Source organism: Canis lupus, chromosome 25 (assembly GCF_048164855.1).
Source record: "Canis lupus baileyi chromosome 25, mCanLup2.hap1, whole genome shotgun sequence".
Classification (NCBI taxonomy): Eukaryota; Metazoa; Chordata; class Mammalia; order Carnivora; family Canidae; genus Canis; species Canis lupus.
This window is the reverse complement of record NC_132862.1, coordinates 42,784,764-42,811,082: the sequence shown is the minus strand read 5'-3', so window position 1 is coordinate 42,811,082 and position 26,319 is coordinate 42,784,764. Positions and strand designations below refer to the sequence as shown.

General features: G+C 36.0%; 1 protein-coding gene across 3 annotated transcripts in view; it reads left to right on the top strand.

The window, feature by feature from the left end:
• The window catches only part of KDM5A (lysine demethylase 5A), an 87,618-nt gene that overhangs the window by 5,049 nt on the left and 56,250 nt on the right, over positions 1–26,319 (top strand). For all 3 annotated transcript variants that reach the window (XM_072799372.1, XM_072799373.1, XM_072799374.1), the window contains exons 3-10: positions 463–585; positions 7,871–8,041; positions 10,007–10,141; positions 15,982–16,087; positions 17,612–17,703; positions 18,300–18,458; positions 19,740–19,859; positions 20,536–20,694. In XM_072799372.1, the coding sequence (XP_072655473.1) occupies positions 463–585; positions 7,871–8,041; positions 10,007–10,141; positions 15,982–16,087; positions 17,612–17,703; positions 18,300–18,458; positions 19,740–19,859; positions 20,536–20,694 (1,065 nt within the window). The remainder of the gene's footprint in view (positions 1–462; positions 586–7,870; positions 8,042–10,006; positions 10,142–15,981; positions 16,088–17,611; positions 17,704–18,299; positions 18,459–19,739; positions 19,860–20,535; positions 20,695–26,319) is intronic.

Here is a 26,319-nt window from a genome sequence, read left to right as displayed (position 1 = left end):
GGAGCCTGCTTCTCCTTCTGCCTATATCTCTGCCTCTTTCCCTGTGTCTCTTGTGAATAAATAAATAGAATATTTTTAAAAAAGGATTTTCTCTCTTTATTATTGCCTTATTTTACAGGGTTGGACTAAGCAATAATGTAGACTTTGAATTTCTTTAGAGAAATGAGTATCGGGATCCCTGGGTGGCGCAGCGGTTTGGCGCCTGCCTTTGGCCCAGGGCGTGATCCTGGAGACCCGGGATCGAATCCCATATCGGGCTCCCGGTGCATGGAGCCTGCTTCTCCCTCTGCCTGTGTCTCTGCCTCTCTCTCTCTCTCTCTGTGACTATCATACATAAATAAATAAATATTAAAAAAAAAAAAAAAAAAAAAAGAGAAATGAGTATCTTTGTTAAGTAAAACTCATTTATTTTCAATCATAACTTAATTCCTATTTCTGATTTCTGTTTTTTAATAATCTTAGGCAATGACCAGAGTGAGACTAGACTTCTTGGATCAATTAGCAAAATTTTGGGAACTCCAAGGATCTACTTTAAAAATTCCAGTGGTGGAGCGAAAAATCCTGGATCTGTATGCTTTGAGCAAGGTGAGGCTGTACTTGGTTTAGAAATTGGAGCAGAGACTAGTGAATCTATGAAATTAGGAATTTCCAATAAACTTGATGGAAAACATTGTTTGCTATGGAGGAATTGACAATGTAATGTAAGCATGAATAAGTGTAAATGACAGATTTTGAAATTTTTTAAAAAATTATTTTATAATTTAAGATTTAACATTTAATGACATAGATTAGTAGGCTCTGTGATAAATAATACACAAAAAAATGACACCAATCTGTTAATATTATCTTGTGTTGAGTTTAAATGTTTTATGTTGATCTTGTCATCTTTTTTATACTTTTTTAATTTAATTGAAAATTTGTTTTATTAAAAGAGATTCATGGTGCTCACCATTCTCATATGCTGCGTATCACTTATGTTAATATTTGTAAGCATGCTAACTGAAGCCAGCATTATCCAGAGCTTGATAACTCAAGGGTGAAGAGTTTAGACTAATTTTTGCCTACACTTCCATTAACTTTGTAAAATTATATTTCTTAATGTGAAAGAACTAACTGACCTGCGGCAGCGTTTAAATTACCTTGAAAACATGTTTTGTTAATACAATAATAAAAATTTACAATCCTTTTGACTTGAGTGAAGACAGCTTGATTATCTGAGGAATTTTACAAAATATCTTTCTGTGTGGTCTTTCATATCCTCTGACACTGTTTTGAAATAAAATTATTTAAATTGAAGAGTTAGTTTTAGAGATATCACTTTCAAGGAAAAATGAGACAAACATGTAAAATATTTTAAATTTAGTTTCAGGTCAGAATGTTTTAAAAATTTTATACTAAATCTTAAAGCAGAAGATTTATATGGCTGACAGCTGGTGAGTGTCTCAGGAATTAGTGTCATCAATGACATGACTTTGAAACAGTTTGCTTTCCACTACTTTATAATGGGAAGCAATTTTTAGTTATCAGTCTGAGTGTTTAAATTGTTAATTTGATGGTTTCCTATGTTGACTAAACCATTTTGTCTTATTATTTTTAGTAATAAAAAGTGTTACGTGGAATATCTATAACTTAATGGAGTTTTTTTTTTTGTAAAAGATTTTATTTATTCATGAGAGACACACACACAGAGAGAGAGAGAGAGAGAGAGGCAGAGACACAGGCAGAGGGAGAAGCAGGCTCCGTGCAGGGAGCCTGACATGGGACTCTATCCCGGGTCTCCAGGATCATGCCTTGGGCTGAAGGCGGAGCTAAACCGCTGAGCCACCCGGGGCTTCCCCTTAATGGAGTTTTATGTTAATAATTACTGTTTATAATTAGTGCAGCAAAGAACATTCGTTCTAGCCCTTAAACCTTAAACCTTTTTTTTTTTTTTGGTCTGTGTAATATTTTAAAATATAAGGCTTAAATTCTTCCTTTCCACCTCTCCACTCCCATCCCCAGTCTTCAGAACTAATCATTTTCAATTCTTTTGGTCGTTTCTGATTTAGATACTTTTATTTCCAAATACTATGCTCATGTTAGTTCTTCACTTTTCAGTTTTAAATACTATAGCCTGATTTTCTACTATTAGTGATGGAGAATGGGTATAAGAAACCTAAATCCTTACATAGTTCCCCTGTTCTGTTCTAGTATACTTAGATCAAATTTTTTTAAAAAAGATTTTTTTCTTTAAATATTTTATTTATTCATTCATGAGAGACACACAGAGAGAGGCAGAGACATAGGCAGAGGGAGAAGCAGGCTTCCTGTGGGGAGCCTGACGTGGGTGGGACTCGATCCCGGGTCTCCAGGATCACGCCCTGGGCCAAAGGCAGCGCTAAACCACTGAGCCACCCGGGCTGCCCCCAAAAGATTTTAAGTAATCTCTATACCCAACGTGGGACTTGAGTTTACAATTCCAAAATCAAGAGTCACATGTTCCACTGACTGAGGCAGCCAGGTATCCCAGATCAACTTTTTTATTAATGAAAACTTATTACTGTGGGGCACCTTAGTGGCTCAGTTGGTTGAGCGTCTGCCTTGGCTTCTGGTCATGATCCCAGGGTCCTGGGATCAAGCCCCATGTTGGGCTCCCTGCTCAGTGAGGGGCCTGCGTCTCCCTCTCCCACTCTCCCTGCTTGTGCTCATTCTCTCTCAATCAAATAAACTCTTTAATAAAAAAATTATTACTGTGACTGTAAATACAAATATTATTTGTACCTGAGCCTTATAGTGTGATATGATTGTTTTCCTTATACCAATTTTTATTTTTCTTGGAATTAATCCCCCTTCCTGTTTTCATTTTGTAAGCTTTCTTTGTTACCCATCAAAAACTGATTTTTCAGATTTTCTACCAGCAGTATAAATCCATATGCTTTACCTATCAGGTAGTCTATCAGTTCCATTTTCCTCTTGGAGCCATTCCTCTGGAATTCTTTTTTCTTTTTTTAATTTTTTAAAATTAATTAATTAATTTATTTATTTATGATAGTCACAGAGAGAGAGAGGGGGAGAGAGAGAGAGAGGCAGAGACACAGGCAGAGGGAGAAGCAGGCTCCATGCACCGGGAGCCCGACGTGGGATTCGATCCCAGGTCTCCAGGATCTGTGCCCTGGGCCAAAGGCAGGCGCCAAACCACTGCGCCACCCAGAGATCCCCTGGAATTCTTTTTTTCTACTCCAATCCAGACTCCTTGTTTTTTAAGATCAACTGTCAGCTTGGAACCTCCTTTTACTTTATTATTCTGGGAATTCCCTTTGCCTCTCTTCTTATTTCACATCTTCCTATTTACTTACCTTACTCCTATTTTGGTGAGGCATTTCTTCTGTTAGTTTTATGAACAAGAAGATAAATGGAATGTAAATTTTTTGCTTATCTAAAAATGTCCTATTCTTATACTTTAGTGGTAGTTTGGTAGTGTTTAGAAGTCTCAATTGTAAATTGTTTTCCTTTAGTATTTTGAAAACTTTACTCCATTATCTTTTAGTTTCCAGTGTTGCTGTTGAGAAGAAAGATGCAATAGTAATCCTTGTTCCTTCCTATGTGGCTTTATTTTTCTTGAAGATGTAGAACCTTCAGCACTAATTTTAAAGTCCAGCAGAACATTCCATAGTGAACAAAGCTGTTTAAATTTACCTTTTATTTATTTTATTTATTTATTTTTTTACCTTTTATTTTTATGTAAGTCTTCATGAAGTTTGTTTTAAGTAGGGTCATCATAAGGGAATTTGTGAATCATTCCAGTCAATGATTCTAAGACTTTTCATCTTTTTGCTGTCTTTCTCAGTGGCACAACTGTGCAGGAGATGTCTCTAAGCAAAAGCAAAATTTTGGTAACCTTCCATCTCAGATTCAATTTTAGCTCCTTGTAATGTGCCGTATTGTCTTCTTCCAAACTTCCTGATACCCTTCTCCATGCAACTGCTTCTGCGGAGAGAATGTCCACTTCATCATTGAATATTTTTATTGCACTTGATAAATTTTCTTATCTGAGCTCATGTTTTTGAGGTCCTATAACTTTTCTTGTAGTTTTTCCATTCTTTGATAATTTCTTCCACTTACCTTTTTTTTCTCTGAACTTTTACTAGTTGGATGTTAGACTGATCTTTAGTTAGCTTACCTATTTCTCTTAGGTTAGGTTCCCTTCTTTTCAAACTCCCCTGAGAGTAAATCTCTAATCTGCTTGGGGTAGACAGCTTGGGGTAGTTGCCTGGCTGTACTGACTGGAGGAGGTCTAATTGCCTTTTTTTTTTTTTTTTTAAGATTTTATTTGTTTATGAGAGACACAGAGAGAGAGGCAGACATAGAGGGAGAAGCAGGCTCCATGCAGGGAACCCGACGTGGGACTCGATCCCGGGTCTCCAGGATCAGGCACTGGGCTGAAGGCGGCGCTAAACTGCTGAGCCACCTGGACTGCCCTCTAATTATTTTTATAAAAGTTTTCAGCCAGTCCTATTCTTTGTTTATTGTCATCTCTGATTTTTTTTTTAAAGATGTTATTTATTCATGAGAGAGAGAGAGAGGCAGAGACATAGGCAGAGAGAGAAGCAGGCTCCCCGTAGGAACCTGATGTGGGACTCCATCCAGGAGCCTAGGATCACGACCTGAGCCAAAGGCAGATGCTCATCCACTGAGCCACCTAGACATCCCGTTATATCTGATTTTAAAGGGACTGTTGCTTCCATTTCTTAAGCCTTTCCAGGCCCTATTTTGGAAAGGCTTCTCCTTGGCTTTCTTCTTTTGAAGGTATTCAGTTGGTTTTTGTTTTTTGCCTGCTAGATTATTACTTGTGTATCTGCTTTCTCATCTGTGTCCTATGTCTTTTTGTTCCTTTACTGTCATTTCAGTGAAGGCTTGAGAGGGAGCTTTTAAGTAGAAGATTACTGCTACTTAATGTCTATTAAGATTGTCTCCTACTAGCCACACTTAGTTTTACATTGGATGGAAATTCTGACCTTGATTGACATTATTCTTTGGTCAAGTTTTGATTAAGGGCTTGTCTCTATTTTGTTCAGTATATTGTTGCATGTCATGTATCTTTTAGAAGGCTTGGTATAAGTGATATTTTTCTCGTGACAATGGTGTGATATATTTCATGGCAAAATGTAGTAAATCGTTTTCTATTTTGGAATTATACATGATAATTTTTGAATCTGTCGGTTGAAGAAAAACAAGTGACAAGTTTTGTGTGTTTTATAGTATTAGGCCCTGTTAGAGTGTTGTATGCACAAAGCCAAAGTCATAGTGTTAGTTTCTTTGTGAGATAGTTTTATCTTATTTCTTTGCCATACTCTGCTGGCTGTCATTTTCACAGCTGTGTGCCAGTAAGCATCTTAGCTGGGTGGGACAGCATGACTCAATCCATGCAGATATATCATTACTAATGGAAATTTAGCTTAAGATGATTTGCATATGAAGTAGAGTAGTATGTAATGGTGATAATTATATTGTATAATGAAGATTACTAAGAGAGCTTCTGTTTCATTTCAGACTCCTCCTCACTTGCTTCAGCCGCATTGGCTTCCTTATTGTTGCTCAAACATTTGAGATAATCTTTCTAATGTGGGGCCCTTGCCCTGACTATTCCCTGTATATCTGCTTGGATATCTGCTTCACCTTGAATTTTACCTTTATAATGAAGTTTTTTGTGCTTGTTTAATACTTCAGCTATACCCTTACTCTGCTTCTTGTGAGGTCTTTTAACTGCTTTTCAAAGTTTCTTCTTCACTTTAAAATTTACATACTATGTTTATAGCCTGTTTTTCCTTCTAGAATGTAAGCACCATGAGGGCAAAGATCTTTGTTTTATTCACAGATGTATCTCAAGCACCTAGAACAGTACCTGACAGTATAGAAGCACTGGAAAGATGTGAATGAGAGGCATCCTGATTCATCCACTTGCTTCCAGAAAACCCTCTCAGACGCCCTCATTGTGTCTTCTTTTACACTACAAAATTGGAAAAATGAGCCTTTTTTTCTTTTTATAATTTTCTCCTGGATAACCTTTTTTAACAGAGAGGGGCTTCTCTGAGGATGTGATAAAAGAAGCTAAAGAATTAGAGATGTGTTCTTTTTTTTTTTTTCTTTAAAGATTTTATTTATTTATTTATTCATGAGAGACAGAGAGAGAGAGGGGCAGAGACATAGGCAGAGAGAGAAGCAGGCTCCATGCAGGGAGCCTGATGTGGGACTCGATCCCGGGACTCCAGGATCACTCCCTGGGCCAAAGGCAGAGGCTTAACCGCTGAGTCACCCAGGGGATCCCATGAATTAGAGACGTGTTCAACTCTTTTTTTTTTTTTTTTTAAATTTTTATTTATTTATGATAGTCACAGAGAGAGAGAGAGAGTCAGAGACATAGGCAGACGGAGAAGCAGGCTCCATGCACCGGGAGCCCGATGTGGGATTCGATCCTGTGTCTCCAGGATCGCGCCCTCGGCCAAAGGCAGGCGCCAAACCGCTGCGCCACCCAGGGATCCGAGACGTGTTCAACTCTTGTGCACGTGAACTTACATGTTTCCACCAAGCTTTCACATATTTCAGAAGAGGGAAATTTTGCTTTGCTATAGATCTGTCTTTGTCTGTAATAACATTGTAGAGTACAAGAGCTGAAAATGTTTTTATTTATAGCATGCACACCTCCCATTTGCCCACACAGAGACATCATAATACTGCTAACATTGAAATCATGTTTATTTTGTCCTGGTGCTTTTTGTGTTTTTTCATCTGTCTTCACAACGACTGTGCCAGCCAGGCACCCCCCTCTCAACTTTTTTGATACAGAAGAATAACAGTAGTGTATACTCTAAGAGGAAATTTTTTTTTGAGTTTAAATAACGATCACAGTCCTTTTTATTCTATCATTAATCAACTGAAGACTGCCTATATTTTAGAGTGTGAGAGATGTACAATATCAATTTCTGGAAGATAGGGAACTTTTTGATATATGTATATTCTGTATAGTGCCTGGTTTGATGTGAGCATTCATCCAAATTGTCCAATTTATCTTGCTTCTTCCTATGTCAATACATTCTGTACTATATTTTCTAGTAAGTCTACCACTATGATCTGATCTTTGCCATCATTCCTTCAAAAAACTGAAAAATTACGGCCTTTTCCAAAATATTCTCTGAATCCATTTTTTTTTTTTTTTTTTAGATTCTATAATCTACTTTTCCTACTTTTAGGATTTATGTTTGTTTCATACTATATAATTTACATTTATGGTTTTGTTTATTTTTGTTCTGTTTTTAATTATTTATATTTAGAGTTCCTTGTGGATATCAAGTACATAAATCTGTTTAGTTTTCTCAAGGTATATAATGCACAGAGTGTATTTATTAAATGTTTTTGAATGCTTCATTAAAAAATAGGCACAATAACATTAGTTAAATAATAGAGTTTAAAACTTCTAAAGATCATTGTCTTTCTTTTTTTTTTTTTTTTTAAACAGTTTTTTTTTTTAATCTTATTTATTTATTTATTTATTTATTTATTTATTTATGATAGTCACAGAGAGAGAGAGAGGCAGAGACACAGGCAGAGGGAGAAGCAGACTCCATGCACCGGGAGCCCGACGTGGGATTCGATCCCGGGTCTCCAGGATCGCGCCCTGGGCCAAAGGCAGGCGCCAAACCACTGCGCCACCCAGGGATCCCCGATCATTGTCTTTCATACTTTAAATGTTGACACAGGTTTCAATTTTGTCAGGTATTTATGGGACGGAAATCAGAAATCTAGATCAGAATAATTTTTGTACTTAGCAGGCAAGATATAGAATCAATATATGAATCTCCTTTCTTTCTTTAAACAACTTTTACTTTCTTTTCAGATTGTTGCCAGCAAAGGTGGTTTTGAAATGGTCACGAAAGAGAAGAAATGGTCTAAAGTGGGTAGTCGCTTGGGATATCTGCCAGGAAAAGGAACTGGCTCTCTTTTGAAGTCACATTATGAAAGAATTCTCTACCCATATGAACTTTTCCAATCTGGTGTCAGCCTTATGGTGAGATGCATCATTTTTTTTTAGGAGTGGGTAAATCCAGTCTGCCACATATGATTGTTAGACTGTGTTCACATAACAAGTTAGCAGTTCACTAATAAGTATAGCAAGTTATGCTTTTCCAGGTACCAAAATTTGGGGTATCAAGGTATGAGTTTTAATTGAGTAATTTTTGGTGGTTAAAAGTAAAGGCTAATGGTAATGAAGGATATTTTCTTTATTTAAGGTAGATTCTCATGACTTAAGCTTTTTGAAAAATTCCTCCTGTTGGTTTCATGTATTTTTTAACACCTTTATTGAGGTTATACTTTGCATGTGATAGAATTCAGTCATTGTAGCTACACAGTAGGCTTTAAATAAATTATACATTTATGCAGTAATCACCACAGTACAATTTTAGAATATTTCCATCAGCCCAGAAAGGTCCTTTGTGTTGGGTTGTGGTTGGTTTGTTTTCTTACCACTAAACTCAGATAAATACCTGATCTGCCTTCTGGCTCTGTAGTTTTTATGCCTTTGTAGAAATTTCATGTAGATGGAATCATACAATATGATTTTGTGTCTGTCTTCTTTCACTTAGCCTAATGTTTTCAAGGTTCATCTGTGTTTAGACTCTATTACTATTTTGTTCCTTTTTACGGCTGAATAATAATCCATTGTATGGTTATACCATATTTGTTAATCCATTTACCAGTTGGTGGACAGTTGGATTGTCTCCAGTTTATGGCTGTTATGAATAAATGCTATGAATATTCATGTCTAAGTCTTTGTGTGGACATATGTTTTCATTTCTCTTGGGTAGATACCTAGGAGTGGAATTGCTGGGTTATATGGTAAGTTTATGTTTAACTTTTTAAGAAACTGCAAAACTGTTTTGCAAAGTGGCTGAACCATTTTACATTCCCACCAGTAATGTAGGTTTCCAGTTTCTTCACGTCTTTGCCAACACTTGATATTGTCAGTTTTTTTTTTTGCTTATAGCCATGCTAGTGGGTGTGTAGTGGTATCTCATTGTGGTCTTAATTTTCATTTCCCTGATGACCGGTGGTGTTGTGCATCTTTTCATGTGCGTATTAGTCATTTGTATATCTTCCTTGATGAAGTGTCTGTTCTGATCTTTTTTTTATTGGATTGCTTGTCATCTTAAGAGTTTGCTATATAATCAGGATTTTATCTAAGTATATGATTTTACAAATACCTTCTGCTAGTCTGTGGTTTATCTTTTCATTTTTATAATGGTGTGTATTTGAAGAGTAGTTTATTGATTTCCTTCCCCTGCTTCTATGGATTGTGCTTTTGTGGTCATATTTAAGAAATCTTTTCTTAATCCAAGGCCCCAAAGATCCTTTTTTTTTGTTTTCATCTAGAAGTATTTTAGTTTTTGCTTTTATATTTAGCTCTGAGATCCATTTTGAGAGTTTTTTTGTATGGGTATAAAGTCTAAGTTCATTTTTGGTGGGGGAGGGGAAATGCATATGAATATTCAGTTGTACCAGTATCATATGTTTAAAAGACTACTACCCTTTTCCTGTTGATTTACCTTGGCATCATTGTTGAAAATCAGTTGAGTATAAATGTGGGTTTATTTCTGATCTCTTTGTTGTTGTTGTTGTTCTTTGATCAGTATATACCTTAACACCAATACTAATCTTGAGTATTATAGCTTGATAGTAAGTTTTGATATCCAGTACTGTTAGTCTTCCAACTTGGTTCTTCTCTTTTCAGAATTTCCAAAGAATTTGCATTTCCATGTAAATTTTAGGATTGACTTCTCAATTTCTACAACAAAAGCCTGCTAGAATTTTGATAGGGATTGTTTTACATCTATAGATCAATTTGGTATATAGGGTTGTCATCTGGTTTCATGTAGTTTTGGGGATTTATTGGAAATTTGCTATTTTTCCCCTGATTCTCAAATCTGATTTCTTACCAGTGAACCTGCTCTCTTTCTGTGCTCTGATTCTTTAGGGTGTACAGATGCCTAATTTAGATCTTAAGGAAAAAGTAGAGCCTGAAGTTCTTGGCACTGATGTTCAAACTTCCCCAGAGCCTGGCACAAGAATGAACATTCTGCCGAAGAGAACAAGACGTGTCAAGTCTCAGGTATCAACTTCTGTGGATCGTTTTTAACAGGAGTTTTTTTTTTTTAAAGATTTATTTATTTATTTATTCGTGAGAGAGAGAGAGAGAGGCAGAGACACAGGAGGAGGGAGAAGCAGGCTCCATGCCGGGAGCCCGACGCGGGACTCGATCCCGGCACTCCAGGATCGCGCCCTGGGCCAAAGGCAGGCACTACACCGCTGAGCCACCCAGGGATCCTCTTTAACAGGAGTTTTCAGTTCATTGTGCAGAACAGTTATGTGATTATTAGAGACATTCACATACTATTGTTCTTTAGAACTTGAAGAGACCTCTCTTTCATTTACCTTCAAGGTGAACCAGGAAGAAATTGCAAATTCAGTCTGATTTGATTTGGAAAGCTTTTTGTTAATTTTGACCAGTTTTTGATGGGGAAGACAAACCAGCGGGTGACTCTGGGAACTTGTAGGGCCCGTGTTACAGACATGCTGCTGAACTATATTATATTTTATTTTTGTGGTTAGTAGAAATGAGAGTAGTAGGAAAGTGTGGTTTTATTTTTTACTTATAGGAAAGTGTGGTTTTATTTTTTACTTATTCCTTTAAAAGCTAGAGTATAAGTTTTAGTGTCTGAACTGCTCCACTGTTAACTTCTATAGTGTTCTTGTAGCTTAAAATAATTTCATCAGAAGAAAAACGCCCTAATTTCTTCTTGTCTGCGCTTGTTCTCCTTTCCCCATTCTCATTTGTGGTTCTCAAAATGTGTATTTAAAGTTGTTGTAAAGACAGGTCGGTAGGTTGGGACAGTTAAGATGCTATTCTCCTTGCTCTGAATTTATGCTCCTTAAATAATCTCCTGAATGATAATTTAGCTTCTTAGGAACTTTGATAACAAAGGTAGGTGTCTTGGATGGCAAATGTGAATTTAATGGGAATTCATTGGAAAGTGAATTATAAACTTACGTTCATTTGTTAGTAAATTACTGGTATATAATAAAAATCATTTAGTGGTTTATAATTAGATTAGTGTTTTACTGCATTATAATTATATTAATTCTATTTTACATTTATCATAAGAATTTTTTAATTACAAACTATTATAAATTAGTAACTCTAGTTTAGTCATTAAGTAATTTGTGTTACTGTGGTCGATCTAAAAAATTTTGATCATCTTTGGGTATACAGTGATGATTCTATTTCAAGACCTAAAACAGTTGAAAACTAGTCTCTGACCTGGGGACTCAGTTTTGAAGAGTTGCCCCAGGTGGCCCTGCTCCTCTAATTAGTTGACAGCTTGTGATGAAATTTCTTTTGATGTTCCTTCTGAAACCTTCTGCTACTCATTGCCTGTATGTATTATAAGAAAAGGACAACATAGAATGTTTTTACCCATTGTAATAATTGCCACCGTAGTCAGATTGGTTGATATCAGGTAGAAACTAGAGCCATCTGTAGGATTTTCAGTGAAGAATTTGTTTAGTGCACAATTTATCCTTAATTACTATATTGCCAAGTTGGCCTCATTCCTTGTCTTCAATTTCAGAAAGAAAAGAGACTTTCTGGTAGAAATCCTTTAACTTTTTGCCCCATATCCAGAATTATTGATATTCATTCTTAATTTCTCCTAATCTCTGTGGGCAAAGGGTACCTTTGTCTCTAAGAATAAACGTCCTACATCTGTCCTTTCTGGGTTCTTTGGGGATTTTAATCTATCAGATGTGAAATCTTTCTCTCCTACCTCCTCTGTCTGCTGGATCTCCTCCTACCCCCAATTTAATCATGTTGAAAGTCTCATCTTAAAACAAAAACTCTCTTCCTAGATGATGCCTTACTGCTTGCCTCTTTTCATGAAGTTCCTGGAAAAACAGTTTATGTTGTCTCAATTTCTTCAGTATCTAGCTTTCTTACTCTGTAATCTGACGTTGAACTAGATCATTTTATTGAAACACCACCCAAGTTACCACTGAGTTAATTGTCAAAATTTTTTTATTTCTTAGCCTTCATCATTTCTGGTCATGTATACATTTAATATGGTTGTTGATTACTCTCCTTGAAATTCAGTAAGCTTGATTTTTCTTTTTTTTAAAGATTTTATTTATTTATTTATGATAGAACTAGAGAGAGAGAGGCAGAGACACAGGAGAAGCAGGCTCCACGCCGGGAGCCGGACGTAGGACTCGATCCTGAGACCCCAGGATCGTGCCCCGGGATAAAGGCAGGCGCCAAACCGCTGAGCCACCCAGGGATCCCCCAAGCTTGATTTTTCTTTGGCTTCTGTATTGCCTCTTTCCTGGTTATCCTCTTCACTCTTTGACCTCTCCTCAGTCATCTTTGTTCTCTTTTCTAATTGTCTTTTACATGGTATTTTTAGTCGTTTCCTCTCTTTACTCTCTCTAGCTATTTCGTCTACCCTGTGATTTCAGTTACTACGTGTACACTCAAGATTCCTAAATATGTCTCATAGATGCCCATGTTTCTTTTCTGTTTACCAGGCATGTGTGTGTGCATGTAGTATATGTATACATGTGTATGCATATTGGTGGCCATTGGTGGCCACAGCAGGTATGCTGAATTCAGTACATCTCAAACATTATCATCTTCTCTAAATCTGTTTTTCTTTTGTTATTTTCTAGCTTGGTGTCCATGACAAGCACAGCTATCCAATAGTCTCTTAAACAAGAAACATAAGTTATGAAAGTTATCCTGCTCCCTTTTCTTACCTCTATCATATCACATCACTTGCTTTACTCTGCTGTGATTGTTTTCTTCTTTTTTTTAAGATTTTATTTTAGAGGGAGAGAGAGAGAGTGCATGCAAGTGGCATGGGGAAGGGAAGAGGGAGAGGGAATCTCAAGCAGCAGAGTCTGATGCAGGTCTCGATCTCACAACCCTGAGATTATGACCTAACTGAAGTCAAGAGTTGGACACTTAACCTATTGAGCCACCCAGGCACCCTGCTATGATTATTTTTTCATCTCTGACCTTACCAATGAGCTTTTTGACAGCTGGGATCAGTTTGTCTGTATGAAGGGTTATCAGAAGGGTTATACATTGGAATGAAGCCCTTAATGCCAATATGTTTCATTATTGGTAACACTAAGTTTGAGCCAGATTTTTCCAATATACTTATTCTGTTTTTAATAAAAGTAATCAGAGTAAACTATAAGACAGTGTGAATAAACTGTCTTTCAGTTATGTTTTACCCAGTGGTTTTCACATTCATTGATGATCCTTACCTGAATTAGTTGTTATGTTGGTGGTTACAAACCAGGTGATTTTCTAGCTCTGTCATTTTCTACATTTGTTAGCATCTATCTTTCTTTTCTTTCTTTCTTTCTTTCTTTCTTTCTTTCTTTCTTTCTTTCTTTCTTTCTTTCTTTCTTTCTTTCTTTCTTTCTTTCTTTCTTTCTTTTTTTTAAGATTTTATTTATTTATTCATGAGAGACACAGGCAGAGGGAGAAGCAGGCTCCATTCAGGGAGCCCAGAGTGAGACTCAATCCTGGGATCACACCCTGAGCCGAAGGCAGAGGCTTAACTTCTGAGCCACCCAGGCGTCCCAGCATTTTTCTTAAAAGGAGAACTCTTCTCCCATGCTTTCTTTTTTCTTTTTTTATTTTTTTTTTAAGATTTTTATTATTTATTTATTCATGAGAGAGAGAGAGAGGCAGAGAGACCCAGGCAGAGGGAGAAGCAGGCTCCATGCGGGAAGCCTGACGGGGGACTTGATCCCAGGTCTCCAGGATCATGCCCTGGGCCAAAGGCAGGCGCTAAACCGCTGAGCCACCCAGGGATCCCCTACCATCTCTTACTTCTTTTTGATAATCTTGGTAATCTAAGTAATCTCTTACTTACTTTTTAGCACAAAAAGGCTCACTGTCTTCATGTCTTGCTTTAGACCTGGCATCAGCCATTTCTGGTTCATTTTAGTGTGAAGTAATATTTAGAAACCAAGATCTGAGCACAAGGTGTGCTTGTTTCTGATGGGATACCATTGCTTTTGTAGGCCTTTTAGTGGTTAGGTCTGGGAAATAAAATTTAAAACATTATGAGTTTATATTTTCAGAACTCGACTGATAATTCCAGTTCTAATCTAGCATCTCACAGTTCTTGTGGTTTATGTTGTAGTCTTTTCCTAGCTTTTTGAGTTAGAAACTTAATTCATTTATTTCTGTTCTTTCTGTCCTGATACGTTTAAGACTATAAAATTTCCTGTGATCACTGCTTTATCTTATTCCTGAGATTCTGACTTACAATATTTTTTTGTTATCATTTTTAATAGGAAGTTAAAGATTTCTAACAAGTCTTTATTTTTTACTTATTTTTTTAAAGATTTTATTTATTTGACAGAGAGACAGAGTATGCATGTGCAAGCACAAGCAGGGGGCAGTGGCAGAGGGAGAGGGAGAAGCAAGCTCCGCACTGAGTGGGGAGCCTGCCAGGGGCTTGATCTCAGAACTCTGGAATCATGACCTGAGCTGAAGGCAACTGGTTAGCCACCTGAGCCACCCAGACGCCCTGATTTTTTTTATTTTGTTATTTCTAGTTTTTATTCCATTAAGATCAGATAATGTTGTTTTATTATTTCGGGATCCCTGGGTGGCGCAGCGGTTTAGCGCCTGCCTTTGGCCCAGGGCGCGATCCTGGAGACCCGGGATCGAATCCTACGTCGGGTTCCCGGTGCATGGAGCCTCCTTCTCCCTCTGCCTATGTCTCTGCCTCTCTCTCTCTCTCTCTCTGTGTGACTATCATAAATAAATAAAAATTAAAAAAAAAAAAGTATATACATAAAAATGCCATTTTGGTTGTTTGGTTCTTTTTTTTTAAATTTTTTATTTATTTTTTGATTTTTTTTAGGTTGTTTGGTTCTTATATAGCCATAGGTTTATAAAGCTTATATTTTACTTGGTTTCTTTTTATTCTTATTGAGTATATTTTTAATAAGTTTTGGTTATTTACTTAGTATACATTCAGAGTGTATGGTCCATCTGAATTCACGATGTAACACTTGCATCTATCAGGATGGTCCCATCTTTAAGTACTAGAGTGCCAAATGATATCAGCTTTAACATTAACAACACAATTTTCATGTAAGGACACATTTTCCATGTAAGATTTCCAGAAATAGGTAATTCTAGGATTGATTCAGCAACTGCACAGTGCCATGAAGGGCCCAGGCGCTTTCCATCTTTCTGCCTTGCTTTCTTCAGTGTGTGGGTAATGTATCTCTTCCTAATTGCAGTGTGGCTGCTACACAGTCTAGCACCAGGTTTTTACCAGGCTGAATCTCCTAACAGTAGGAAAGAAAGTTGGAGCAAAAGGCTTATTACTTTTTGAGAAGCTTTCTCTTTTATTAGAAGGTTGAAAATCCTTCCCAGAGGCTTTTAGTAGATGTTCTCCATGTCTCATTGGCTAAACCAGGATAACATTTCTACACCTAGCTAGGTTATCCCCAGCAAAAAGAAGTGGCATGCTTGGCTTAGGATAATCATTATTTGTCTCATGAGATGGGCATATTGCCTTCTGATCAAATTGGGTGTTCATTAGCAAGTTAGAAGTGAGGATTTCTATTACCAATATTATATTGATTATTACCAGTGGTATTTGTCTCTGGACAGAACCTAATTGACAACTGTGCTTTTAATAAAGATATTCTTCTGTGGAAAGGAAGCTGGGTGTTGCATAGTGCTTGGATGACTGTTCAACTATTGTAATGAGACAGTGAGTGGATTTAGAGAGAAGAAATCAAATAATTTTTTCTTCATTTTGAAGAGGATCTTGAAACTTTTCTCGGGTAAGAAAATAAATACATGCATCAGAATGATTAGATAATGTGAGTCTTGTTTATTTATTTATTTATTTTTAGTCAGAATCTGGAGAAGTGAACAGGAACACGGAACTGAAGAAACTTCGAATTTTTGGGGCTGGGCCTAAGGTCGTGGGCCTAGCAATGGGAGCAAAAGATAAAGAAGGTAAAATCTGTTATTCAGTCATGAAAAGAAATAAGGTACAGCCATATGGTTCTGATAAGATTCAAATAATATTTGAATTGCAGTCGGCCTTGGGATTTTCTTATGAGTGTAAACTTGCAATGTGGTTCCTAGGCAGATTACCTTTTATGGTAGATAATCTTAAATTTAAGGTTAGAGGAAGCATATTATTGAATTTTTGAATTATTGAATTTTTATAATATTTGGAAGAGAGAAATTTTCCTTTTCCATGTCTAACATGTGACACAGAAATTTATAGTTTTCTAAAGGCTAGTTTATGAGAGGATGGTGAAATGAACCATCCTCACTTGGCGATCCAAAGCTTAAACATACATACATACATACATACATACATACATACATTTATTTATTTATTTATTTATTTATTTATTTTCAAAGCTTAAACTTTTTTTTTTTTTTTTTTTTTTTTTTTTAGCTTAAACTTTTAAATTCACAGACAGGATTCTCCAACATTTAATACCAAAATGTACTGTGGAGAGCTTATGACTTAAATTCTAATTCTGGTTTTGTTATTTTTCCATAATTGCTTAGGTATATTATGCCACTTCTAAATAAACTGCTTGAAGAAAGCCTTGTACTTTCAGTTTAATATGTTTGAAACTTTTCATGAGTAAAATTGCAAATGCAAAGATGAAGTTCCACTATTCTCTCTACATATGTGTCAATTTTATTATTTTTTTTTTATTTTTATTTTTTTTAATTTTTTATTTATTTTTGATAGTCACAGAGAGAGAGGCACAGAGACACAGGCAGAGGGAGAAGCAGGCTCCATGCACCAGGAGCCCGATGTGGGATTCAATCCCGGGTCTCCAGGATCGCGCCCTGGGCCAAAGGCAGGTGCCAAACCGCTGCGCCACCCAGGGATCCCATATGTGTCAATTTTAAAACTCAGTTTAACAATGATTGTGTTGGAATTGTTTTTAATGTATATGAATTTAATGAAATGCTATAATCACAAGTTGTATTAATTATTACCCATTTTGTGATAAGAGAAATTTAAGTCACAGTTCAGATTGTGGATGAGAACTCTGGAGGGTCAGATGATAGTGTCCCATCACTCTAAAAACATTCAGTGTGATAGGACTTACTAAATACATTATATTTCTTATCACCCTTTTAAGAATTAAGTGCTTTAATTATCTTTTTCATACTTGTACTTACTGCATTGACTGGCAGTGATCTTAAAACTAGTCTCAAATTTGTCACTTATAAGTACTATATCCAAGCAGTATAGAATTAGTAGTGAAGCTCTCGAGCGTGATTGCCTGGATTAGATACCCAAATCTGCCACTGACTGGCTGTGTGATTTTGGGCAAGTTACCTAACTTCTCTATAAATTAGATTCTTTATCTTCAATGGGGATAATAGCATATCTACCTCATAGTGTTTTGAGATTTAATTTAAATTATTTTAAATAGTGTCTGGTCCATAGTAGGCTCTCAACATTAGTTTTTACTATTATTATATAACTATTTTTATTTCAAGATGAGGTCTCCCGAAGACGAAAAGTTACCAACAGGTCAGACGCATTTAACATGCAAATGAGACAACGGAAAGGAACTCTCTCTGTTAACTTTGTAAGTGTTCTGAGATGTGTCAGGAGGGAAAGGATTTTTTTTTTAGTTTTGCACTTTTTATCTTGCTATATATTGGTATGCCGTTTAGTTCATTTGGTTAGAAGACTAGAGGGTAAATCTAAAATTGCAGCTCTTGTTTATGTAATGTGAACCTTGCTCTGTCTGTTTACATTGATTCTTCCCCTAAGTCATACTCACATAATACCTTGTGAGAGAATGAATATGAATCTGTAAATTCTTGAGCTGTATTGTAGACCATGTTCAGTATTCATGCTCTTCCAAAGAGTGTTGTGTATAGGAAGGATGACATGGTATATTTTATTTATATAAGTTGACTTTCAAGTAACCTGGATTTGTGGTCTTTATTCTGATAACTTGATACACTTTTATTAACTTGCCTGTAGAAGCATTGAGGAAATTGAGGAAGTTTTATGAAAAGCAGTTTAAATTTATTTAAAAAATATTCAGGATTTAAGTTATGTGTACTCTTCAGCATACATTATTTTGTTTGCTTCAATTAAGGAGTTCCTGGTAAAAATTTAAGTTACTTATTATAGAAAATAGACTTTTATTTTATTTTGTTTGTTTTCTAACAGGTTGATCTCTATGTTTGTATGTTTTGTGGTCGGGGAAATAATGAAGATAAATTGCTTTTGTGCGATGGATGTGATGACAGCTATCATACATTTTGTTTAATTCCCCCACTACCTGATGTGCCCAAAGGAGATTGGAGATGTCCTAAGTGTGTTGCTGAGGTACAAGCCTAACTTTTACAAATCTTGTCTTTAATTAGCAGCAGTGATGCACACATACACACACAGAGTAAACTCATTCTCAAAAGCCCTCACTTTGTTCTTCAGTGTTTAAAATCTCTAGGATTTCTTTAAGAGCAATATTGAATGAAAATATAATTGTATTGTGGCAGCTTACCTTTCAAAAGTTTGTTTTCTGACTGTTGGTTAGATAATTCTGTTAATTGTTGTAGATGAATGATAATTTTGTTCAGAACATTCTTATTCCTGCAAAATAATAAAAATGAAGAGGACTGTAGGTTTCTTTTTTTTAAATTATAAAAATGTAAAAATCAGACATGAAAGTCTGGAACTTAGGATTTATGCATCCAGTTTTCACATTACCAGGTAAACTAATGATATCTGTTTGCTTATTTAAGTTTTTAGTTAATTATACTGAATTAAAAAATTTATTTATTTTTAAAGATTTTATTTATTTATTCATGAGAGACACTGAGAGAGAGAGGCAGACACACAGGCAGAGGGAGAAGCAGGCTCCTCTCAGGGAGCCCGATAAGGGACTTGGATCACACCCTGAGCCAAAGGCAGATGCTCAAGCACTGAGCCACCCAGGTATCCCAATTATACTGAATTATTCTTACTGAAAGATTAGTGTCCCGAAATATCTAATCTGTTTACTTTTTTTAACAAAATATTGTGATAGAACGTGGAAGGGAAGGAGTTGGCTGGACTGTATCTAGGTGTATTCAAAGGTTTCAGTTATTATTCTCAAGGTTAGATGATTCAGAAGCAGTTCTACTCTGCTAGTTTGTGTTAAGATACTGGTCAGGGTGATTGATGGTGTGAAACATCCATTCCTATAATTAAATATTCTTGGAATACATTGGTGTCTCTCTATCCATTATCTTTCCTTCATCCATGAACATTTATTTTGTCCTTAGCTACATCCACTGAGAAACTCAGAATCGTAGGCATCCCTGGGCTTGATTGCATGTTGGTAGCTCTGCAGGTGTTTGTCTTGGTGTCAGAGCTTAAAAGCCAGTCTTAGGTTCTGAAGCTGTCTTGTTACCATCTTCCTACTGGAAGGCTCTGAAAATGCAGCTGAGGTTCTAGCACATTATTTCCTGATTGTACATTGCAAGTGATTAACACTTGTTTTGCTGTGTAAGGTTGATTGGATTTGCTTCACTTAGAGAAATGATCAAAGAAGGTAATGCCTGTGAGCCTTAATATTTTGTTCAGTTCATTTTCAGTGAGTTAACCTTGGGTATTTCTTGTTCTTAGGAATGTAATAAACCTCGAGAGGCCTTTGGATTTGAACAAGCTGTACGAGAGTATACACTTCAGAGCTTTGGAGAGATGGCAGATAATTTTAAGTCTGATTATTTCAATATGCCAGTTCATGTGAGTATCTATGTTTTAGGTCCATTTGGGGAGGTATGAAGATTTATTTGAGTCTAAAGTTTTTGGTTCGCTTTCATCATTTTTTGGGAAACAGCATGAAAAAGATGATAGAATATTAAATCTAAAGGTAAGGGGCCTGGCATCTGTTTCTTTCACTCGCTAATGTGGCAGTGTACTCGTTTTTGAAAAATCTTCTTTGATCTTTGAATTTTTTATTAGGCTTCTGTGAGTAATCTTTTATAGAAAAGCATGAAGTATGTGACAGTTGCTTTCTGTTTAGTTATTTGTGATATGAAGTTTGCTTCTTTTCCTTGAGGATCTTGGGCTTTTTAAAATCCTTATCCAAAAAGTTTGCCAAAGCTATTAAAATTCAGCCTTAATTTTTGCATTTTCTTTTTTCTCCTTGATGTCCTGGGTCATCTTTATAGTTCTTAACTGGGAAATAGCTTGCAGAAAAAGGCAGTGAAAGTTTATTATGTTTTTCTGACCATCTAATTTGTCTTTAGCTTTTCCCATCCTCGGTGAAAAAACCTAGGACCCTGGTCTTTTCAGTTCTGGAAAATAAGATTTTTTTCACTTTATCATGAGTTTATGTTCACTTTACCTGCATATTATGTTTTAGAAGGTTATGGTTATAGTGAGTTAGTAATCTGTAATCTTTGTTTTCCCTGTGTAGATGGTTCCTACAGAACTGGTAGAAAAGGAATTCTGGCGGCTGGTGAGCAGCATTGAAGAAGATGTTATTGTAGAGTATGGAGCTGATATCTCCTCAAAAGACTTTGGAAGTGGATTTCCCGTAAAGGATGGTCGGAGAAAGATGCTGCCAGAAGAAGAGGTGCAGAGCAGATAGTAGTAATTCAAACTTACCCCAAGTTGATTTACGTTTTGCACAGTAGAAGCTACCTTTCTCTATAATCTTGAGGGTTTATATTCATTTAAAATATTAAATATGTAGGATTTGGATGTTATAAATGATCTGCTGTTTTAAAAACAATACAAGGTACCTTTAAGAATTTAACTTTGCATTATAAAACCAATTTAATTAGTTTAAAACTTTGATTCCAGATAAAAGAATTTTACCTAGCTCTTTCTGTTTGAGAATCTAGAAGATGATTTAAGAATTTAAAAAAATTACATTTCATTGATAGGTCTCAAATTAAGTTTCCTTCAATATCTGAGCAGATAGGTTTTCAGGTATGTTTAAACTGTAACATGAAATCCTGTAACTTTGGGGATGACCCCTGTGTACAGAGCTGAATTAAGATAATCATTCATAAAAAAAAAAGATAATCATTCATTTCTTTTTCTCATTATTTTGACCCTTTTCACTTTTTCTTTCCCTCTATAATTGGCAGTGATTCAGAGTTTTATTTCCTATTAAAAGAGTTACACATGGTTAAACAAAAAGAAAAAAAAGGCGGCTACATAGTGTAATAGGATGTACAGCTAAAAATATAGCCGAGAGAGAGAGAGGCAGAGACACAGGCAGAGGGAGAAGCAGGCTCCATGCAGGGAGCCCGATGTGGGACTCAATCCCCGGGACTCCAGGATCACACCCTGGGTCAAAGACGGCACTGAACTGCGGAGCCACCCAGGGATCCCCTATGAAGCTCTTTGTATCTTAGAATCTAAAGTGTGTCTTTTATAGGCAATATATAATCGGATCTTGCTTTATTAAAATCTAGTCTGAGGGATGCCTTTTGATTAGAGTATTTAGTCCATTTATGTAATATAATTATTGTTATGATTGATCTATGTCTGTCATTTTGTGATCTTACATGTCTTGTGTGTTCTGTTCCTCTCTTTTTTGTAGCCTTTTTTTGGGTGTTAAACAGATATTTTTCATAATACCATCTTACTTTCTCCAGATTTTTTTGTTTGGCTGTATACTTTTTAGTATTTAATGGTTCTAAGAATTATAGTATGCATCTTTTTAAAAATGGTTTTATTGACAATGTACAGCCTACTTCATGTTGATTCTGGTGAATATAGCAATTTTGAAAGTGTCTCTTCATTTTCTACTGTCTTTTTGTGTATTTTTATACATTATATCTACATGTTGTATACATACAGCAACAAAGCAAAGTAATTATTACTTTAAGCCACCTTTTAAAAAAATTAAAAGAAAAAATTCATATATACTTACACATTTACTTACAAATTTATCATTTCTGATGTTCTTCTTTAATTCTTGGGGATCCATGTTACCTTTTGAGTTCATTTTCTTTCAGCCTGGAGGACTGCTTTTATTTGTAGTGTGGGTCTGCTAAGCAATGAATTCTTTCAGTCCTTGCCTATCTGGGAAAGGTTTTTTTTTTTTTTTTTAATTTTTATTTATTTATGATAGTCACACACAGAGAAAGAGGGAAAGGTTTTTATTCAGGCTTCTTTTAGTCTTTCAGCAGTAAATGCTTCTCAATTTTTGTTTTCCTTTAGTTGATTTCTACTGCCTTGAAATGGTGGTTTTGGTAATTTTGTCCAGATTTATCTTTGTTTCCTGTGGAGGGGAATTGCCCATCATCTTCATATTACCACTGCTGGAAATTCTTTGCAATTAAAAGTCTCCCTCTTACCCAAATCTTCAGTGTGACAGAGGAAGACCCTATTTTATCTTCTTGTGCATCCTTCTAGATATGTCTATATAAGCATTTATATATTACACATCCAAAATTACATATTTCCTTTTATTGACTTGTTTTTTGTTTAAGACTTATTTATTTTAGAGAGTGCATGGTGTTGGGAGGAGGAACAGAGGGAGAGGGAGAGAATCTCAGACACCCCACCAAGCATGGAGCCTAAAGGGGGCTCAACCTCACAACCTTGACATCGTGACTGAGCTGAAATCAAGTGTCACTTAACTGAACCACCCAAGCTCTGTCCCTTTTACATACTCCTTTTTTTAAAAAAAAAAAATTTATTTATTTATTCATGAGAGACAGAGGGAGAGAGAGAGGCAGAGACACAGGCAGAGGGAGAAGCAGGCGCCCTTTAGGGACCCCGATGTGGGACTCGATCCCTGATCTCCAGAGTCATGTCCTAAGCTGAAAGCAGAGCTTAACTGTTGAGCCATCCTGGCGTCCCTTACATACTCCTTTTTGAACAGAAATGGAATATACCACTTACATGGTTTGTACCTGATTTGCCTTTTGTTTTCTGTTTTTGAGTCCCTTCAGGCCCTATCCAGTCCATCCTAATTCCTTATAGAATTACCTACCCAGTTTATTCATGGTACCATCTTATTGTGTATTATGCCAACCTATATCTGAGCAGTTAATATGTGTTGAGTGAAGTTTTCATTTTGTTTTGTTTTTATGATCAAAAGGTGTATCTTTTGACTTTTTTCTATTCTTCTAGCCTTGTTAATTGATTTTTTTCCTCCGTGAAGGTAGAGTACAGGTTACAATAATCAGGTTAGGATAATATAGATTAGAGAATACACGTTGGGTTTTACCAAGGGATAAAAAGAATGATTACAATAGATGGAGAACAATAAATTATATATGGGTGGTTTGTATAAATACAAAGAGATGCATCAATCTGAGTTTCTTTTTTTTTTTTTTTTTCTTTTTTTTTCAATCTGAGTTTCTTTATACCCTCCTGTTGCCAAATGGTAAGCAATTTAAATTACTGGAAAGAGTAATATAATAAATTATAATATATAATAATATATATTGAATAATATAATAAATTACTTCATTATATATAGCTCTTGCCTTTTTCTGAATTTTGTTTGTTTTGAATTTTTAAGTTGTTTTTGAATGTATATTTATATCTTCTAATCTTAGAGACGATCATAGAATTTTTGATTATTCTGACTGTTAAACCTAATGATTAGTAATATACATATTAATCCTTTTCCATGTTTGAGTTTTGAATGGATATTCATTTATCTATTTCTACTTTTTTTTTTTTTAAGATTTTATTTATTTATTAGAGACACAGGCAGAGGGAGAAGCAGGCTCCATGCAGGGAGCCTGATGTGGGACTTGATCCTGGGTCTCAAGGATCACGCCCTGGGCTGAAGGCGGCACTAAACCGCTGAGCCACCGGGGCTGCCCTCTATTTCTACTTTTGCTGTATTCACCTTATGAAAGAATGTGGAGAAATGCTGGGCTTTAACCAACGGTAGTAAGCAGAGACAGGTAGTACAACTTTTTTTTCTAGACTGGGTCATTGATTTACCATTTATTTTCTAAGCAGTACTGTTTTTCTCAGGATCCTGATTTTGTGTTGAAAGATGGAATGAGAGAACCAATTTATTATAAAAGGATTTTTTTTTAATAAAAGGATTTTAAGGACTAATTAGACTGTGTGTATAAAACCTTTGGACTTTTTAGGGGCATATGGGTGGCTCATTCAGTTGAGCAGCTGACTCTTGGTTTCAGCTCAGGTCATGATCTCCAGGTAGTGAGACTGAGTCCTAAGTTGGGCTCTCTGCTCAGCGAGGCATGTGCTTCAGAATTTTCTCTCTCTGCCCGTCCCCCCAAGCGCGTTTTCTCTCTCTCTCTCTCTCAAATCTTAAAAAAAACAAAAAACAAAAAAAAACAATTGGAGTTCTTAGATTTATTATCAGTTCATTACTCCTCTCTGAAAGTTACTATATTAGAATAGCATATAACTACTAGTTTTTCACCAGGAGTTATATATTTACGTTGAACTTCTGTATGAGTTGCTCTTGATAGATATCTGCTAGCATATTTCTCTGGTATCATGGTTTACTAGGAAAGTACTTCTGAAGCTAATATATCAGTCTTATAAAAAAAAATCTGTCTTGGGGATCCCTGGGTGGCTCGGCGGTTTCGCGCCTGCGTTTGGCCCAGGGCGTGATCCTGGAGTCCCGGGATCGAGTCCTAAGTTGGGCTCCTGGCATGGAGCCTGCTTCTCCCTCTGCCTGTGTCTCTGCCTCTCTCTCTCTCTCTCTCTCTCTCTCTCTGTCTATCATAAATAAAAAGAAATCTTTTAAAAAAAATCTGTCTTATAAATATAGTGTGCTCTACCAACAAGGCTTCTGAGGAATAAAAATAGGCATAGAACCTGAAACCTTGGAAACATTTTTTTCTTCTTGTTGTTGCTCCCATAATAAATCCTTGACTAAATTCTTTAATTCATTTTTCATTTTTTGTAGGGATTGCCCTCTTTTTCTTTTTTTTTTTTTTTTTGCCCTCTTTTTCATACTCACTGCTACCATCCTTGTCTAGGTCCTATCACATCATGTTGGGATGCTTGTCATAGTCTTACTTAATGACTACTTGTGTTGGGAGTCCCTAAGACGATCTCCAGGTTCCATGATTTTTTGGGAAGGACTCATGGCTGTGATTTATTATAGTGAAATAATGCAAAGAAAAATCAACAAAGGGAAAGATGTATGGTCCAAGTCCAGAGATAACCAGGTAGAACCTTCCAAGGGTCCTCCTCTCCCAGTGGAGTTACACAGGATATCCTAATATCAAATTGACAACATGTATGAAGTGTTGCCTACTAGGGAAGCTCATGAGAGGCTTAGTGCTCAAGGTTTTTATTGGAGGCTGATGACATAGGCACTCTCTGCTTAACACATACTAAAATCCCAGACTCCCGGTAGGAATGCAAGTGTACATTAACCATGTTATACAGTCTAGGCATCATGAATCACTCTGTATTAGTGTAGGGAACTGTTTATCATATACATTTGCAGATACCAGCTGATAGAATGTTTGAAGGCTTTTTGAAGAATAGCAGTCTTAAACCTGTTAATGTTAACCATTTTCTGCTTACTGCTTTGCTTTTATTTAAAATTTTAGGGTTGGAAGGTCTTTGGGAATTTTAAAATTTAAAATTTTAAATTTTAGGGTTGGAAGGTCTTTGGGAATTTATTATGCAATTCTATTTTTGTTTATGTTTGAAATTTTTTTTTAATCAAAGGTTTAAAAATCCTAAAGATACTATGTTTATATTGTTTCATTTTTCAAATTCTGTTTTATTTCCCTTGCGAATACGGGATAAAATCCAAGCTTCTTAGTTTGAATCTTAAGATTAAAGGTCCAAGGTTCTTCTTTTCTAATCTTATTTCCTATATTTCTGAGTGTGACTATTCCATTCTTCTTCTTCACCATCCAGAACAGTATATTTTCTCTCTGTCATTTACTACCAAAGCTTATCTGTTTTTCCAAACTGTACTCAGGTTCTTCTTTTTCTATGAAGTTTTCTTAATGATGCAAACCTATGCTGATTACTGTTGTTCTCTGAAGAACTAAACAAATTACTCTTTTTTTTTAAATTTTTATTTATTTATGATAGTCACACAGAGAGAGAGGCAGAGACACAGGCAGAGGGAGAAGCAGGCTCCATGCACCGGGAGCCCAATGTGGGATTCGATCCCGGGTCTCCAGGATCGTGCCCTGGGCCAAAGGCAGGCGCCAAACTGCTGCGCCACCCAGGGATCCCAAGAAATTACTCTTTTATCTGTATGTGGAGCTTAATA